The sequence below is a fragment of the Dermacentor andersoni genome, chromosome 1 (assembly GCF_023375885.2).
Source record: "Dermacentor andersoni chromosome 1, qqDerAnde1_hic_scaffold, whole genome shotgun sequence".
NCBI lineage: Eukaryota > Metazoa > Arthropoda > Arachnida > Ixodida > Ixodidae > Dermacentor > Dermacentor andersoni.
Window position 1 is genome coordinate 413,463,459 of NC_092814.1, and position 15,724 is coordinate 413,479,182.

A 15,724-nucleotide genomic window follows, 5' to 3' on the forward strand; every position below is an offset into this window, starting at 1 on the left:
TTGCGAAATATTTTCGTGCGCGCATTTTCAAAGCCTTGAACTATGTGTATAACAATGCATCAAATTTGTTACTCTTATAAGGTTATTTGCTTTTTTATTGTTGTTATTCATGAATGAAAAGTACATATATACCAACGCAAAATATATTTTTCTCACTTTACCGTCACCCTAGAAAAATTACAGTAAATTTTTTCTGAAATAAGTCCCTAAGAAGAATTGGAATCTACAAAAAAAAAAAAAAAAAAAAAAAAAACGACCCTGGGCGGTCGCATATGGCGAAAAAAATTGACCCTCGAAGGGTTAAGAAGACATCAGTAAGGAAATAAGCTGGAGTGACTGAACAATAAACTTCAGCCTATGATTCATCCTTGGCGGCAGTAGGAAGTCCGATGGGTGTGTGTGTGTGTTGATTTTAAATACCTAAATAAAGTGCTGGTGGACAACTCGGAATCAATCCTGCCAGAGCACAGTGGCTAAAGTGATGCGCTGCTGAGCCTGTGGTCACGTGTTGAATCCCAGTCACGACAGCAACACTCCAAAGGAGGTGAAATGACAAAGAAAAGAAGCACTCAGGTTCTGTACTTTGCGTGCACATTAGACAACTTCCATTAATTCGACCTTGACAGGACTAACCAAACTGATAAAATTATACGGCGGGTTGATTTACATAAGCAGCAGAAAAAAACTCCAATGCACACCCCCTTACATTTGGCAGTAGTATTTACCTGAGTCTAACACGCCTCCAAATCAAAAGAGCACCCACTTTCCTTTGTCCAAAGTAGAAAACGAATGTAGAAATGACATGAAAGCTCTTAAACAAAGTAGAAAGCTTACACGCACCCAATATTTTAGCAAGAACATGGGCAAGGGTCTAAAATATGTTTCACAATGGCAGATGGTTTTCAGCTTTGTTGCAGTACATTTGTGTTAAGGCCAACCTCCATGGACTTTCGAGACGAATCTCGCGTGATGAAAACTCTAGCGCAAAACGCCACCGTGTATTCATCACACCACACTCCATGCAACCAAGAGCGGGCGAACGCTGCCGACCGTGTAGTCGACACAGCCTGCGAGGAGTTGCTGTGGTCAGACGAGCCAGATTTTGAAAGCGATGTTGGCGAATGAAAGTAGAAGGCAAAATTCGCCAAAACAAATGTAAAATAGAGCAACTGACCTGAAAAAGTGCATACGTAAGTGTTCGCTGTTAGACAGAACCAATTTAGGTTGCCAATTTTTTTTAAATACGCGACACATCGGCGTTTAGCAGATAAAATCCCTCATCTGTGACCCTGTGTTTGTTTACAGCTTGCTTCGTCCTCGTGCAGCGGAGTTTTTCTCCCGTCTGCTTCCATCTTTGAGCCTGCCCTGCAATCAAGGAAACACGAAAAGCTATTTATGTGGCGACGAACATGGCAATCGCCCATCGAAACCGTCTTCTCCTGCTGAAAAAGAAGAGGTTTAGCCCCCCGCGAGGCGCCACACAGGTGGCATTGATTTTGGCTATTGTCATCGTTTCCCTGCTTCGCAAGAGCTGGGCAAATGGTATACAAAAGGCATGTGCCATAATGAGGGGGGTCCTTGTTTGTGAGAAGGCTCTCGTCTGTCTCTTAAAGTAGCGAGCTGCAATTACATGGCAGGTCTTCAAGTCTGCTGTTTGCTAGAGAGAGCATGAACACACATAGTGTGCAGATGCCAGAAACGGAAACGCTTCCTTACTCACTTGTATTTGTATCTTTCTGTTGCCGATTCATCTCTTTCAAGTGAAGCCACAATGTAAGGATCGCAGCCTAAGGAAAGAACCGAATAGAGGGGAACAACAGTAGTAGTAATTGGTTGTTTATTAAATTTAAATGAGCAAATGAAAGAAAACATGCAACTCCAGCGCACATGTTGGAATCTATATGAATCAGAGCTTAAATAAAGAGGTAAATTAAATGCTTTACAATTAAAGGCGATGTCTAATTCGCCATTTTAGTAACATAGTGTGTTTAACACCGCTGTCAAGCGGGCAAGTTAAGTGCACTTACGGAGAGTGCCACTCGGTTTAAGTCATCATCATGATCATCATCATCAACCTGGTTACGCCCACTGCAGGGCAAAGGCCTCTCCCATACTTCTCCCAACTACCCCGGTCATGTACTAATTGTGGCCATGTCGTCCCTGCAGACTTCTTAATCTCATCCGCCCACCTAACTTTCTGCCGCCCCCTGCTACGCTTCCCTTCCCTTGGAATCCAGTCTGTTACCCCTAATGACCATCGGTTATCTTCCCTCCTCATTACATGTCCTGCCCATGCCCATTTCTTTTTCTTGATTTCAACTAAAATGTCATTAACTCGCGCTTGTTCCCTCACCCAATCTGCTCTTTTCTTATCCCTTAGCGTTACACCCATCATTCTTCTTTCCATAGTGTTGTATATGTGGTTTCGGTTCCGGTTTGGGGATCACCTGCCGCCAGAGGCACCAGTGTCGCTATGTGTATATATATGACTGTATGTGGCAATAAACGGGAGATTGTTTGGTTGCTAGCAGTTCGTGTACTTGGGCGGCATCTGCCGCTACAACATTGGCGACGAGGGTGGGACCATTTCGGGGGGCGTGACTTTTGCCACTTGCTTTCCGGCGCCATGAGCATTTCTGGACTCGCGCCGCCGCCCCCGTTCCTGCCTGTGCCTGGTCGGCCTGCTGTTGCGTGGCCGCAATGGTTCCGCATCTTCGAGAACTACTTGCTTGCTTCGGGGGCCTCTGACTGCACGCCGGATCGTCGCAAAGCACTACTTCTTCACAGCCTCGGCATAGAAGGTCAGTGCATATTTTATACACTACCACTTCCATCGTTGGGCAACGTCAAGCTCGGTGAGCAAACTGCTACTGAGAAAACGTCGGAAGATAGCAAGGGCACAGGCGACACAAGGCCTGAAGTATCGTCGTACGATATCGCAGTCGCCGCTCTGCACGCTCATTTTTCGCCAACAAGCAATGTTGTTGCCGAACGGCATCGTTTCAGTAGGCGAGTTCAGCAAGCTGGTGAATCAGTGAATGAGTACATCACTGCATTGCGGGAGCTTTCTGCTACATGCTCTTTTCCTGTCGAAGAAGATTCGCTGCGTGACCAGTTCGTTGTTGGTATTTCGTCTCGGAGCTTGCGCGAGCGTCTTCTGCTTGAAGGATCGTCTCTCTCGTTCGCTAGAGCAGTACTACTGGCAAGGCAGTCTGAGCAGGTGTACAATGATCTGCAAGAATTTCCTTCTGTAGATGTTGAACGCATAAATACTCGTGGAAATACGCCTACGCGTACATCAGAATCCGACGAGAGCTCGAAGAGGTCGCACAACCGCCAGTCTCATTGTTACCGCTGCGGTTCATCCCAGCACAATGCAGCATCAGTTCACTGTCCAGCCATAAGCAAGCGTTGTCACCATTGCGGTGTCATGGGTCACTTCCGCTCTGTTTGCCAGAAACGAGGCTCCGCTCCGGTGCGCGAGGTAGACAGCCAAGACTCTCCGAGCGAGGAAGTTTTGAGCATTCTGGCTGTGACGACGGCCGCTCGCTCCGCTGTTCACGTCACAGTTTCGATTGGCCGTGCGGACATAACTTTCCTTGTAGATTCTGGGTCGTACGTTTCCATTGTTGCACACGATCTTTTTAAGCAGTATTGGGAAGGCCAAGTACTTTTGGCCCCGACTGTTCGGTTACTGGACTATTCAAAACAGCCAATTCCGGTACGTGGCTGTTTCTTCGCTGACGTTACGTACAAAGCTAGCACAACAAGCCTTCTTTTCTACGTCGTAGAACAAGGCACCTCACTTTTGGGTATCGATGCCATCAAGGCCCTCGGTCTACAGATTGATGGGTCATCTCTGCAATGCCTTGAAACGACGCTAACTTGTAATTCTCGAAGGGAACAGCGCCCTGACCCGACGAAAGCCGTGCAGGATATTAAGCTCCCAAAGGAATTAGTTGGCGAGTTTGGATCTCTTTTCGATCCAGGCCTTGGCCTCGCGAAAGGTTTTGTGCATCACGTCAAAACGCGATCCACGGTGCAGCCAGTGCAATCCAAACTTCGGCGCCTTCCGCTCTCGCTACGACCATTGGTCTCGGAAGAGCTCCATCGGTTGGAAAATCTGGACGTGATAGAGAGGGTGGAGGCATCTGAATGGGTGTCACCCATTGTGGTCGTTAAGAAGAAAGAGGGAGGTATTCGCCTCTGTGTAGACCTTCGACAAGCAAACAAAGCTGTCGTAATAGACAGCTTTCCCCTTCCTCATACAGAAGAGCTATTGCATAGTTTAGTGGGGGCTACAAATTTTTCTAAGCTAGACCTCGCATCAGCTTACCACCAGGTCATGCTTCACCCTGCGAGTCGCGATTTGACCGCATTTATAACTCGCGAAGGCCTCTTTCGTTTTAAACGAGTGTGCTTCGGACTGGCTTCCGCGCCTTCTGCATTTCAGAGTATGATGTCCAAAGTCCTGCAAGGATGTAAGGGCGTGCTCTTCTATATAGATGACATTATAGTCTTCGGGCGGGGCCGGCAGGAGCACGTAGATAACCTTGCAGCAGTACTTCAACGCATTAAAGAGGCAGGACTCAAACTGAACAGCAAATGTATCTTCGATACGCAGGAACTTTCATTTTTGGGTCACAGGATCACAGCAAGTGGTATTGTTCCGCTGGAGGAAAAGGTTGCTTCCATCAAGGATACACCGGCACCCACCAATACAGCCAGCCTTCGATCGTTCCTGGGACTGGTCGAATACTACTCTAGGTTCGTTCCCAACTTTGCCGATATGGTTGAACCGATGCGCGTTCTGCTTCGAAAAGGGCAACCATTTGTTTCAAAAGATCAAAGAGGCACTTGCGTCCAACATAGTTCTGCGGATGTTCGATGCATCTCTTCCAGTTGTTGTTTCCACTGACGCTTCAGACTGTGGGCTTGGAGCGGTTCTCCAACAGGTGGAGGGAGAGAAACTACACACTGTCGCCTTTGCTTCTCGAGCGCTTTCATCTGCAGAGAGGAGATATTCAGTAGGAGAACGCGAAGCGCTTGCGTGTGTTTGGGCGTGCGAGAAGTGGCATGTTTACTTGTGGGGACGCCATTTCACGTTGCTTACTGACCATCAAGCCTTGGTAGCATTGCTGTTTACTCAAGGGCCAGGAAGGCGTCCTTTGCGGATAGCACGGTGGGCGGAGCGCCTACTGCAGTACAACTATACAGTAAAGTACCGGAAGGGTTCGCAAAATCGAGTAGCAGATGCTCTCTCTCGTCTCCCTGCGTCACCTCCTCAGGAAGAAGAGACTTTACCAGATGAAACTGTATCAGTTGCCCTTATATCTTCTTGCATTACCAGGGAAGAGTTTGAACAGGCCCAGTTGGAAGATAGCACACTGCAACGAACCAAGGCCTACATTGAATCGTCTTGGCCTGCGCAAAAATCTCTGCCGGGTGAGCTTCAACCTTTCCTCAAACTTCGCGATGAACTGTCAGTGGTGGACAATTTGATTTTGCGTGGCGAACGCCTTGTGGTTCCCGCATCACTTACAGCGCGGATAATTACCGCTGCTCATGAGGCTCACCCTGGAATGGTACAAACGAAAGCACGTCTGCGAGAAAAATTTTGGTGGCCAGCCATGGACAGGCAAGTCGAGCTAGCTATTCAAACGTGTAGTATATGCCAGGCAGCGGACAAGAGCACGAAGGTTATGGCTGCACCATTGAACCCGGTCCCCTTACCAAAGAAACCGTGGCTAAAGCTTGGCATGGACATTGTTGGCCCATTTGAGAGAGCACCACACGATTGTCGATATGCGATCACGCTGGCCGACTACTTTTCTAAGTGGCCCCAAGTATACTTTTGCAACCAAGCCACAACACGCACAGTAACAGGCTTCTTGGTGTCAGTGTTCGCACGTGAAGGTTACCCAGAGGAAATTGTTTGCGATAACGGGCCACAGTTTGCATCTCAAGAGTTCCAAGCTTTTCTGCAGGATTGCGGCATCTGCTTGCGGCATTCGTCCGTATACTACCCGCAAGCAAACGGACAGGTAGAACGGTTCAACAGAGTTTTTAAAAGCTTTGTTCAAGTGGCTACACTCGAGCAGCGTCCCTTACGCCAAACGGTAACAGAATACTTGGGCATTTACCGTTGTACGCCGCATGCCACAACTGCAGTTGCTCCAGCACTTCTCCTGCATGGACGTCTGCCAAGGACTCGGCTCGATGTCGTTGGGTATCCGTCAGCAATATTTGCAACCGACCCTACTTCAGAGCTCCACCGCCTACGCGAGCGGGTGAAGCAAAAGCAGCAATCCAGTAAACTATACACAGACGCTCGCAGGGCCGCAAGGGAAAACAAAGTGAATGTTGGTGACCTTGTACGAGTACGCAGACAAACAACTGCTTTTAAAGGTGACCTGGCTTTTAGCCGCCCAAGAAAAGTGATAAGAAAGCAGGGGCAATCGTCTTTCCAACTTGATGATGGAAAAACGTGGAACGCATCAAAGTTGTCAAGGATGCCACAAGCTTCTGCACTTATCTGTGGGTGGGGGGAAAGGAGCGATACAAATGACACCGCTAGGGAAAGCAGCTCACCGCCTACCTTGGAGAGACCCGTTTCAGAAGCGCCAACTGGAACTTCAGCTGTGGCTGCGGCGAAGCAGCCGCCTATGCCACCAGTGACCGGCTGTGAGCCGGAAGAGACTTCGCCTGCCGCCAGTGGTTTCTCAGAAGCATCGGGACCTCAGCGTAGGGTACAGCCATCAAGGAATAGACGACCTCCTGACTGCTATGGACACTAAGTACAGAAAGACACGTTTTGCAGTGAACATGAACCTGTCACAATCTGCACGAGTGTTGAGTTTGCTGACGTTGTGAAATATGGACATAAATGGAGTTGTATCTTGTTTTCCTCTTTTTGTTTTATATTTTTGTATTAAGTGCATAAGACAAGCACATTGTTGTTACTGTAAATATAATTCTGTAAAAGAGCACTACGTACTACCACTACTAAATCACTAACCCATGTAGCTGTCTTTTTTTTATAAGAAAGGGAATATGTTGTATATGTGGTTTCGGCTCCGGTTCGGGGATCACCTGCCGCCAGAGGCACCAGTGTCGCTTTGTGTATATATATGACTGTATGTGGCAATAAACGGGAGATTGTTTGGTTGCTAGCAGTTCGTGTACTTGGGCGGCATCCGCTGCTACAACACATAGCTCGTTGCGTCGTCCTCAATTTGAGTAGAACCCTTTTCGTAAGTCTCCAGGTTTCTGCCCCGTGGGTGAGTACTGGTAAGACACAGCTATTGTACACTTTTCTCTTGAGGGCTAATGGCAACCTGCTGTTCACGATCTGAGAATGCCTGCCAAGAGCACCCCAGCCCATTCTTATTCTTCTGATTATTTCAGTCTCATGTTCCGCATCCGCGGTCACTACCTGTCCTAAGTAGATGTATTCCCCTACCACTTCCAGTGCCTCGCTATCTATCATAAACTGCTGTTCTCTTCCCGAGACTGTTAAACATTACTTTAGCTTTCTGCAGATTAGTTTTTAGACCCACCCTTCTGCTCTGCCTCTCCAGATCAGTGAGCATTCATTGCAATTGGTCCCCTGAGTTACTAAGCAAGGCAATATCATCTGCGAATTGCAAGTTACTAAGGTATTCTCCATTAACTCTTATCCCCCATTCTTCCCACGCCAGTTCTCCGAGTACCTCCTGTAAACACGCTGTGAATAGCATTGGAGAGATCGTATCTCCCTGCCTTACGCCTTTCTTTAATGGAATTTTGTTGCTTTCTTTATGGAGGACTACGGTGGTTGTGGAGCCGCTATAGATATCTTTCAGTATTTTTACATACGACTCGTCTACACCCTGATTCCATAATGCCTGCATGACTGCTGAGGTTTCAACTGAATCAAACGCTTTCTCGTAATCAATGAAAGCTATATATAAGGGTTGGTTATGTTCCGCACATTTCTCTATCACCTGATTGATAGTGTGAATATGGTCTACTGGCTAAATGCCGTAAGTGGAGTCTAAATCTAAATGTCGCAAGTGGAGTGCCACTTGCAGAAGAGTGCACTCCGGTCAGAGTGCATTCACAGAACGCAATTTACTGGCCAAGTGTGTAGCCACGCCACCAGCGGTTTGAATGGTACAAAATGTAACACACACAAACAGGACACATAAGTTAATTTTAGTTCTTGAACAACTTTTAATAAAATAATCAGAACAGAACTCGTTCATATTCTGTTTTAGCAGGATCAAGTGCAATTCTCGTCATATGCCACCATGTTGTTCTGGACTGGGTTCACCTTGGCCGGCATTAACTTGCAACACTGTTATAATAAAAATCTTTTAGTTTTTTGTTGAGAAAATATGCATTACAGTTGCTTTATCTATAATACAGCATAAAACAATAACTTTTTTATAAGTTTTTTTTTTCTTTTTAGTCTACCATCTTCAAAAAATGCGCTCTTCGCCTGTTGCCTTTTTTTGTTTTTATTGCGAGTGCATTATTTTCCCGTTTAGCTCAGCGCAGCCTAAAGTGTGACTCAAGGTCCTGAAGTGCACTCCCTCTAAGTGCACTTAACTTGCCCGCTTGACAGGGGTATTAGAGATATTTCTCTGAGCCGACATTACATGTTCAGGTTTTATGATGGTAATTGCTTCTTTGTTAAGCAGAACACAGGTGTGTATACTTGGTCAGCAGACAAGGGTAAGCATATGAGCCACTTTGCGGGTACTTATTTTCTCTTTGTAGACACTTTCAAGGACGACACGATGACAGGAGATGTCCTTTCGTTTCAGAACAAAAAGAATCGACTGTTTAATTGACAAGACATATAGGATAACTGTATAGTGCACATTCATAAAAGTGAAAATACCACAAAGGGAGCTCAGAATGCAAGTTTTCCTCCGCACTTACACGATGTTTCAGCTCTTTTCTTTTTCTTGTATGTGCCAGTGATCTACACCCTGTAAATGGCAATCAAACGTCTCTCCAAAATATGGCAGTATGCACAGTATCATGTTGCAGGTCTTCATGGGCAGACAATCATTGGGAAGCAAAGCCTCTATACATAGTGTAAACAAAACAAGCAGTGGCCACACATATTATTCACCAGAACAGTGAGGCAGAACAGCCAACAAGGAGGAGAAGTGGCACTGCAAAACCGGTGGCGGCGGTTTACTGGGTGGCGAATATCTAAAAAGAATGGATCAGTGGCAAGCAGGCAGTTTTTGAACGTCAGGCAGTGGGCAGCTGTCGCTGAGCGGTGGCCACCGAAAGTTCATTGCTTTTTCACTTCGTGGAGCTTGGCCTTCATGCAGTGCGAAAGCAGGCTTGGTTTCGTATCTCATTGGATTACGCAGCCGATTTTTGGCCTAATTTTCGTGAAAAACAAAAACAAAAGGCACACGTCAGAATCTGGTAAATACGGTAATTAGACATTATGAGCTATGGTTATTGTTCGAAAATCTTCCTAGGTCAGGCTGAAAACCGGTGTTAGCAAAGGAAGATGATGTATGTTCAATGCATACACTGTACCTTAAACTCAGCAGAGACAGATGCTACCACTAGAGGGCTTGCTAATGGGGTGTCCCTCCCCAGAGGGGCCAGGCACATGCATACTAACTGGTCAAGTTTTTTTAATTATCCAGCGGGGTCTAATTTTAGAATCAAAATAATGAAAGTCAGGCCCATAGAAATGCATGGGCGCCGGCTGGGATTGAATTAACCAGAGTCAAATTAACGGAAGTCTACTGTAGTAGAACAAAGGTGGTCAAAATTAATATAATCCTCCACTACAGCGTCCTTCATAAGCAAATGTGTAGTTTTTGGGTGGTTAATCCCGCAATTTATTTTTTGTCATTCCTGTGAGTACACACTACGTTTGCAAAGGTCACTGGCACTTTCCATTTGATGAGGCACCGGAAGAAAAAACTGCTTCCCAATATGGATCAGGAGTTGTCTCGGTTCCAGTTTCGGTCATTCAGATTCTGTTCATTCCTTTAGTGAGCTAATGCAAACACAGTGACTCCAGTGACTAGATAATGTGTAACATTATCTGGTCGACTCACGTTAATTCGACTCTCGTGGGACCACAACATTTGGTTGCATTATTCAAAAAGTCTAATTAACAAATGGCAGCATAATGAACGAATACATTTTTTTTTATTGCTTGAAGTAGTCTGTGATGTATTTTTGTTTCTTTCTCTTGAGGCGCAACTCAATCAGCATGCGGCAAGGAATACAGAGATGTTTAAACACTGATTCAGCATGACATGGCACGAAATAAGCGACAATGGACGGCCACTAAAAGATAAAAATAAATTTCCATAACACGGCTTCACACTTAGGGAAGCAGTAGCATCGTCTGCTAAATTTCTTGTGTTTTTAAGCTTACAGTAGCCGCTGCACACCTGAGGGGATGACAGTGCAGGTAGGTGAGAATCAAATTACACGAAGCAGCACGCTTTCGAGTTGGAAGTTTTCCTTCAGATGCCACTTCAGCCGACAGCATAGCTGGGCAAACGTCGTCGACCTCTGAATAACTTTTACGCAACATTGTAAGCACATTGCTGGCATTGCCTCTGCGGAGTGGCATGCTCAGGATGAACACGTGAACGATTACAACATGCTAGAAGCAGCCTGAACACCTGCATACGAAAAAGCAAAATGGCAACCGGAAAGCGGAAGCACCGAGACTTCTCAGGCAGGCAACTGATGATGATGATAACCAAGTGATGCTTCGTAATACATCATGTTACGTTATAAGAAGCCAACAAACACTGACACCAAGGACAACATAGGGGAAATTACTTGTGTTTAATGAATACATTAAGCACAAGTAATTTCCCCTATGTTGTCCTTGGTGTCAGTGTTTGTTGGCTTCTTATGATATGACTATTAAAAATCGGGCCCCTCGGTTCACCCCCTTTCTTCTCGTTTATCATGTTATGTTGTGGCACATGAAATATAAGGGGTGAGGCTTTGATGTAGGATTGTTTCTACCTGCACCACTCATGGACACCACCACCACATCATGGACAGTAGGCTGGCCCACTTCATTGAAGCCAAACAATCTATGTTAAAAAGATGGAAAACGCAACGGCTAAACAGGAGACTCAGGAAGCGCATAGCAATGTTGAATAGGGACATTGAAGAACACTCCAGAAATTTTCAGAAACAACAATGGGATGAGCTTTGTAATTCCATAGATGGTCAAATCAAACGTGGTGGAAATTGGAACTTACTTAGACATTTGCTTCATGAGAACGACATGAACTCTCGTAGGAGAACAGCAGTAGCACGACTCGTCCATTGTGAGAATCAGGACAACGGAGGAGGACATTCTGGATCGGCTCGCAGCTAAGTATTTACCACTTAAGGATAGCAATGAGAGTACAGACCAGCCTGAATATACAGGGGAAGACTATGAGCCTATGGATCAAGACTTCACAGAAAGCGAAGTTCGTGCAGCCCTGTACGACCTCAACAGTAGATCCGCTGCCGGTCCAGATGGCATTTCCAATAGGCTGTTGAAAAATCTGGACGATGATTCTATAAAATATTTAACAGAGTATTTCAACGAACTCTGGAAAAACGGTGATTATCCGAAGGAATGGAGAATTGCTAACACAATTCTTATTCCCGAACCAGGCAAGCAACTCAATCTAGATAACCTAAGACCCATATCGTTAACATCATGTCTGGGCAAAACCATGGAGCATGTCATACTCAATAGACTGACTAAGTATGTAGAAAACAGAAATGTTCTTCCACATAACCTGATCGGTTTCCGTCCTGGACTTTAGACTCAAGATGCAATGCTTTTAATCAAACATCACCTTATTCTTGCTAGCCCGCTACATACGAGAGCTCTCCTAGGCCTAGATGTAGAAAAGGCCTTTGATCGCATCAAGCACAGGGCCATATTGGATATCCTCTCGGAGATGGGATTGGGTAAGCGATCGCACAATATAGTCAAAGCCTTTCTCGGTGGCCGTTCTGCTTACCTCAGGTTAGGCGAACTCCAATCGACAACCCTGGAACTTGGGAATCGTGGGACACCACAAGGGTCTGTCCTATCTCCTATGTTATTTAATTTGGCAATGTCAAAAGTGGCTCGAGGTCACGTGCAGATTGAGTGTATCCACTTTGCAACATATGCAGATGATGTAACAATCTGGAGTGCCGAAGGTAATATGGGACAAACAGAGACCAAACTACAGGAAAGCATTTATGTGGTGGAAACAATACTTGAGGGTATGGGACTGAAGTGCTCTGCTGAAAAATCGGAACTATTGGTACTATGGAGCAGTAAGCGTGGGCGCAAGCTGAACGGATATATCCCAGAGGAAGAACCCCGCATTGACATATCCGCCAAGAATGGAGAACCAATCAGGCAGGTGGAGACTATTAGAGTGCTAGGACTTCTCCTGCAAGCGAATGGATCTAATTGCAGGATGATACAACATATTTCTAACAAGTCAGAAGAAGTCATTAGGCTTCTGCGTAGAATTGCCAACAAGCATAAGGGGCTAGGAGAAGACAGTGCCATAAGATTGGTACATGCATTCGCCTTTTGCCACTTCTCGTACGTGGCAGGCATGCTACAATGGACACAGGCTGATAAGAACAAGCTAAACGCTTTAATCAGACGACTTATAAAGACTGCACTAGGACTTCCCATCAGCACGGCCAATGATAGCTTATTGCGCCTAGGGCTGCATAACACACTAGAAGAGATAGCTGAGGCTCAACAGGTGGCCCACCAGGAGAGACTAATGGGGGCACGACCTGGGAGGGCACTACTTGAAGAAATTGGTGTAGATATTAACAACCACACCAACGAAGAAGAATTATTAACAGAATTGCAAGTGGAACTACGAGAAACAATAAAGACGACCCCGTTCCCTAGGAACATGCACCCAACACATAACCTCGAGAGATGGAAGGCAAGGACGAAGGCACTCCTTCAAGACATAGATCAACATAAGCAGCAGACAGTGTTTGTTGACGCTGCCTGGGTTAAAAATAAGGATGCGCATACCTCCGTTGTTGTAGACACCCAAGGTAACATACGGGATGCCATCACCGTCTATACCAAGGACCCAACACTAGCAGAACAAGTAGCAATCGCCTTAGCCATCCGGGCTAATCAGTGGACACATATTTACAGCGACTCTAGAACAGCCATACGCAACTTTACTAACTGATATGTGACACGGATAGCAACAAGATTACTAGAGAAGGCCAACAATGAGAGGATTGAAATCCACTGGTTTCCTGCACATCTCGGGGTGGTGGACAGAGCTCGGAGAAACCTCGATGAGGTGGCAAATGAAGCAGCACGAGGACTTTCTAGCCGTGCTCTTCAAGACCGAGCAACTTACACTTCACCCGGGGAACACAGGGATTGATTATTAACATATAAAGAAATCACGAAGCACTATTATTTAAGCAGAAGGGAATACCCACTGCCACACGGTAAGCTTTGCAGAGCCCAAGCGGTCACATTACGTTTGTTACAGACAAGAACATACACAAGTCCAGATTTTATTAACAGGATCTATCCGGAGAGGGAAACTCAAACCAATTGTAATTAGTGCAATGGCGTCATTACTCTTATGGCATCATTACATGCTTTGGCAGTGCCCCGCGGTCTTCACAGACTGTGACAAGGAACAAGAATGGTGGCGGCAAATGCTACACAGTGAATCACTCTCTGACCAATTACGGGCAGTCCAGAAGGCCCGCGATGTGGCTGAAGGGCTCGGCCTGACAGTCCCAACGTGGGAGCGGCCCGCGTCAACCTAGGGTTGACTTTCAGGACCCAATAAGGTTATTCATACCATCATACCATACCACTAGTGGCCACAACGTAACAGTAAAAAACTGTGGCACGCTTTAGTTACTTATTGCATTAGTTCAGTGACTTTAACCGCTTTTTAAAAAAAAAACTAAACTACTGTTAGGACCACTTATAGTGCAGAACTGGCTATCATGCAGTCTTTTCTGACTCCCATTTACCCTCCCAAAGAACTCCCGTGTATACACACGCCGCTTATGGTACAGCTGCGCAAGACCAAATACCGATTATAATGCAGCTGCTGAAAAATCGTGCAGTCGAGCGAAGCAGTGAACAGGCAACGAGGTGTGCCGATCGAGGGGAGAGCGACAGGGGCGATGGGAAAAAGGAGCAGGAGATGTGCAGTGCACAAACAAGGAATGTAAATAACAAAAGAAAGGTGTGGTGGCAGCGCACTGCCTAGGAAGGAGAAGCCTTTGCTCTGGCTGCTTGTCAGCGGCGCAAGCTTCACATAGGACGCACGAGCACTGTCCCTCTTTAGTTTGTGTGCAGAGAGTAAATGGTTTTTTATGACTCCATACATCACAGGAAAATCGTTTCCAGAATTTCGCTGTAAGCTATGCTTTATTGAAAATAATACCTGTGTGAAGTTTTGCAATGGTCCAAGGCTCTCACCTCACCCATCGCTACGCAGATATCACGCGTGCGACTTTGACTCCGCGACCCTGTCAGTTTGCACTGTGTTCTGCAAATTCAGTTCAGAGCTTTTAGGTTTTAAGCTTCCAAGCGAGCCTTCGCCGTTCCTACCAGTTTGCGTGCACATATAGGGATGTGCATCATTCGCTTCAAATCTTGAAAAATTATTTTGAACTCGCCACTGAACTTTTCTTGCTCAAATTTCACATAAAGATAGCATTTTCAGGGTGTCTACCAAGTTGACATTTCCAAATCCCCCCCCCCAAGTTTTCCAGGTTTTCCCTGAGCACCTTTGCAAAATTCCCTGAATAAGCTATAACTTTGTTTTACATCAAGACGGGCTGACACAATGTTGCCCGATGCTGTCACTCTCTAGTAAGCATATTGAAACAAAAAAATGATTTAATCCAGTTTGAATAGTAAGGAGTAATACCTATTTTATCCAGAAAGAAAACAGAAAGAAGCTGATAGTAAAATGCACAGCAGAAAGAAATGGTAAAACCCATCCCGAATCGAGTCGAACATTTTCAAATACGAATGAAAAGGAGATGCATACAGAAGTAAATTTTTTCTAAAATGAGCTATTTCTATCAACTGATAGCAACATCATCGGTATGAGGCCTGAACTTTGTCACAACTAAGATTCTCTCTCAGCAGCTGGGAAGTCAACCTCAACTGTCCTGACATACTCTCAGCCTGTACACAATAGAGAGTTTTAGAATAGGGGCCCCAAACGTTTTGGGGCCCCAAAGTGATAGCGTCGAAGCCACTGCGCATGCGCGAGACGCAAACTGCGTTTGGGTTTTGCGTTGGGAACGCTATTTCACCGATTTAGCGGGAGCCGAAATAGCGCCCCTAAAAGCTTTGCGTCAGCAAACATGGCGGCACCCATCGAATCGACGGCTCTAACCTTGCACTAAACTGGGTTCGATTCGTGGTAACGCGGGAAGTTCGCAAGCTAGGAGAAGTGACTGCGGTTATCGCTTTCTCTACACTAGCGTGTGTTATGAAGATTGATTCTTTAGATGCCGCTGATTCCGAATTCGATTGTGGATTTTATGGCTCATAGGCCTAACACGGCTAAGCTTGGCTGGTGAAGGCACGTAAAGATGGTTTGCTCAAAACTAAGCGCAACTAATTGTTTGCTGCTTACCGAATAACCTCTAAATTGTAACCAAACGCGAATACAATCAAGTCAAAATTACTATTCCT

The 15,724-nt window shown here is 45.8% G+C and overlaps 1 protein-coding gene across 8 annotated transcripts in view; it reads right to left on the reverse strand.

The window, feature by feature from the left end:
* The window catches only part of Vhl (von Hippel-Lindau protein), a 162,258-nt gene that overhangs the window by 24,384 nt on the left and 122,150 nt on the right, over positions 1-15,724 (reverse strand). Inside the window, exons 5-6 of one of the 8 annotated variants that reach the window (XR_011892124.1) lie at positions 6,599-6,793; positions 6,144-6,278 (exon numbers count right to left, since the gene is read on the reverse strand). The exons of 4 other annotated variants lie outside the window; for them this stretch is intronic. Coding sequence is in view for 2 of the 4 variants with exons in the window: in XM_055064908.2 (XP_054920883.1) it covers positions 8,280-8,338 (59 nt within the window). In the remaining 2 variants the exon portion in view is untranslated. Of the gene's footprint in view, positions 1-6,143; positions 6,279-6,598; positions 6,794-8,194; positions 8,339-8,794; positions 9,387-15,724 lie in introns of those variants that run through there. 3 more of the 8 variants (XR_008609902.1, XM_055064908.2, XM_055064909.1) reach the window with 3 other exon arrangements.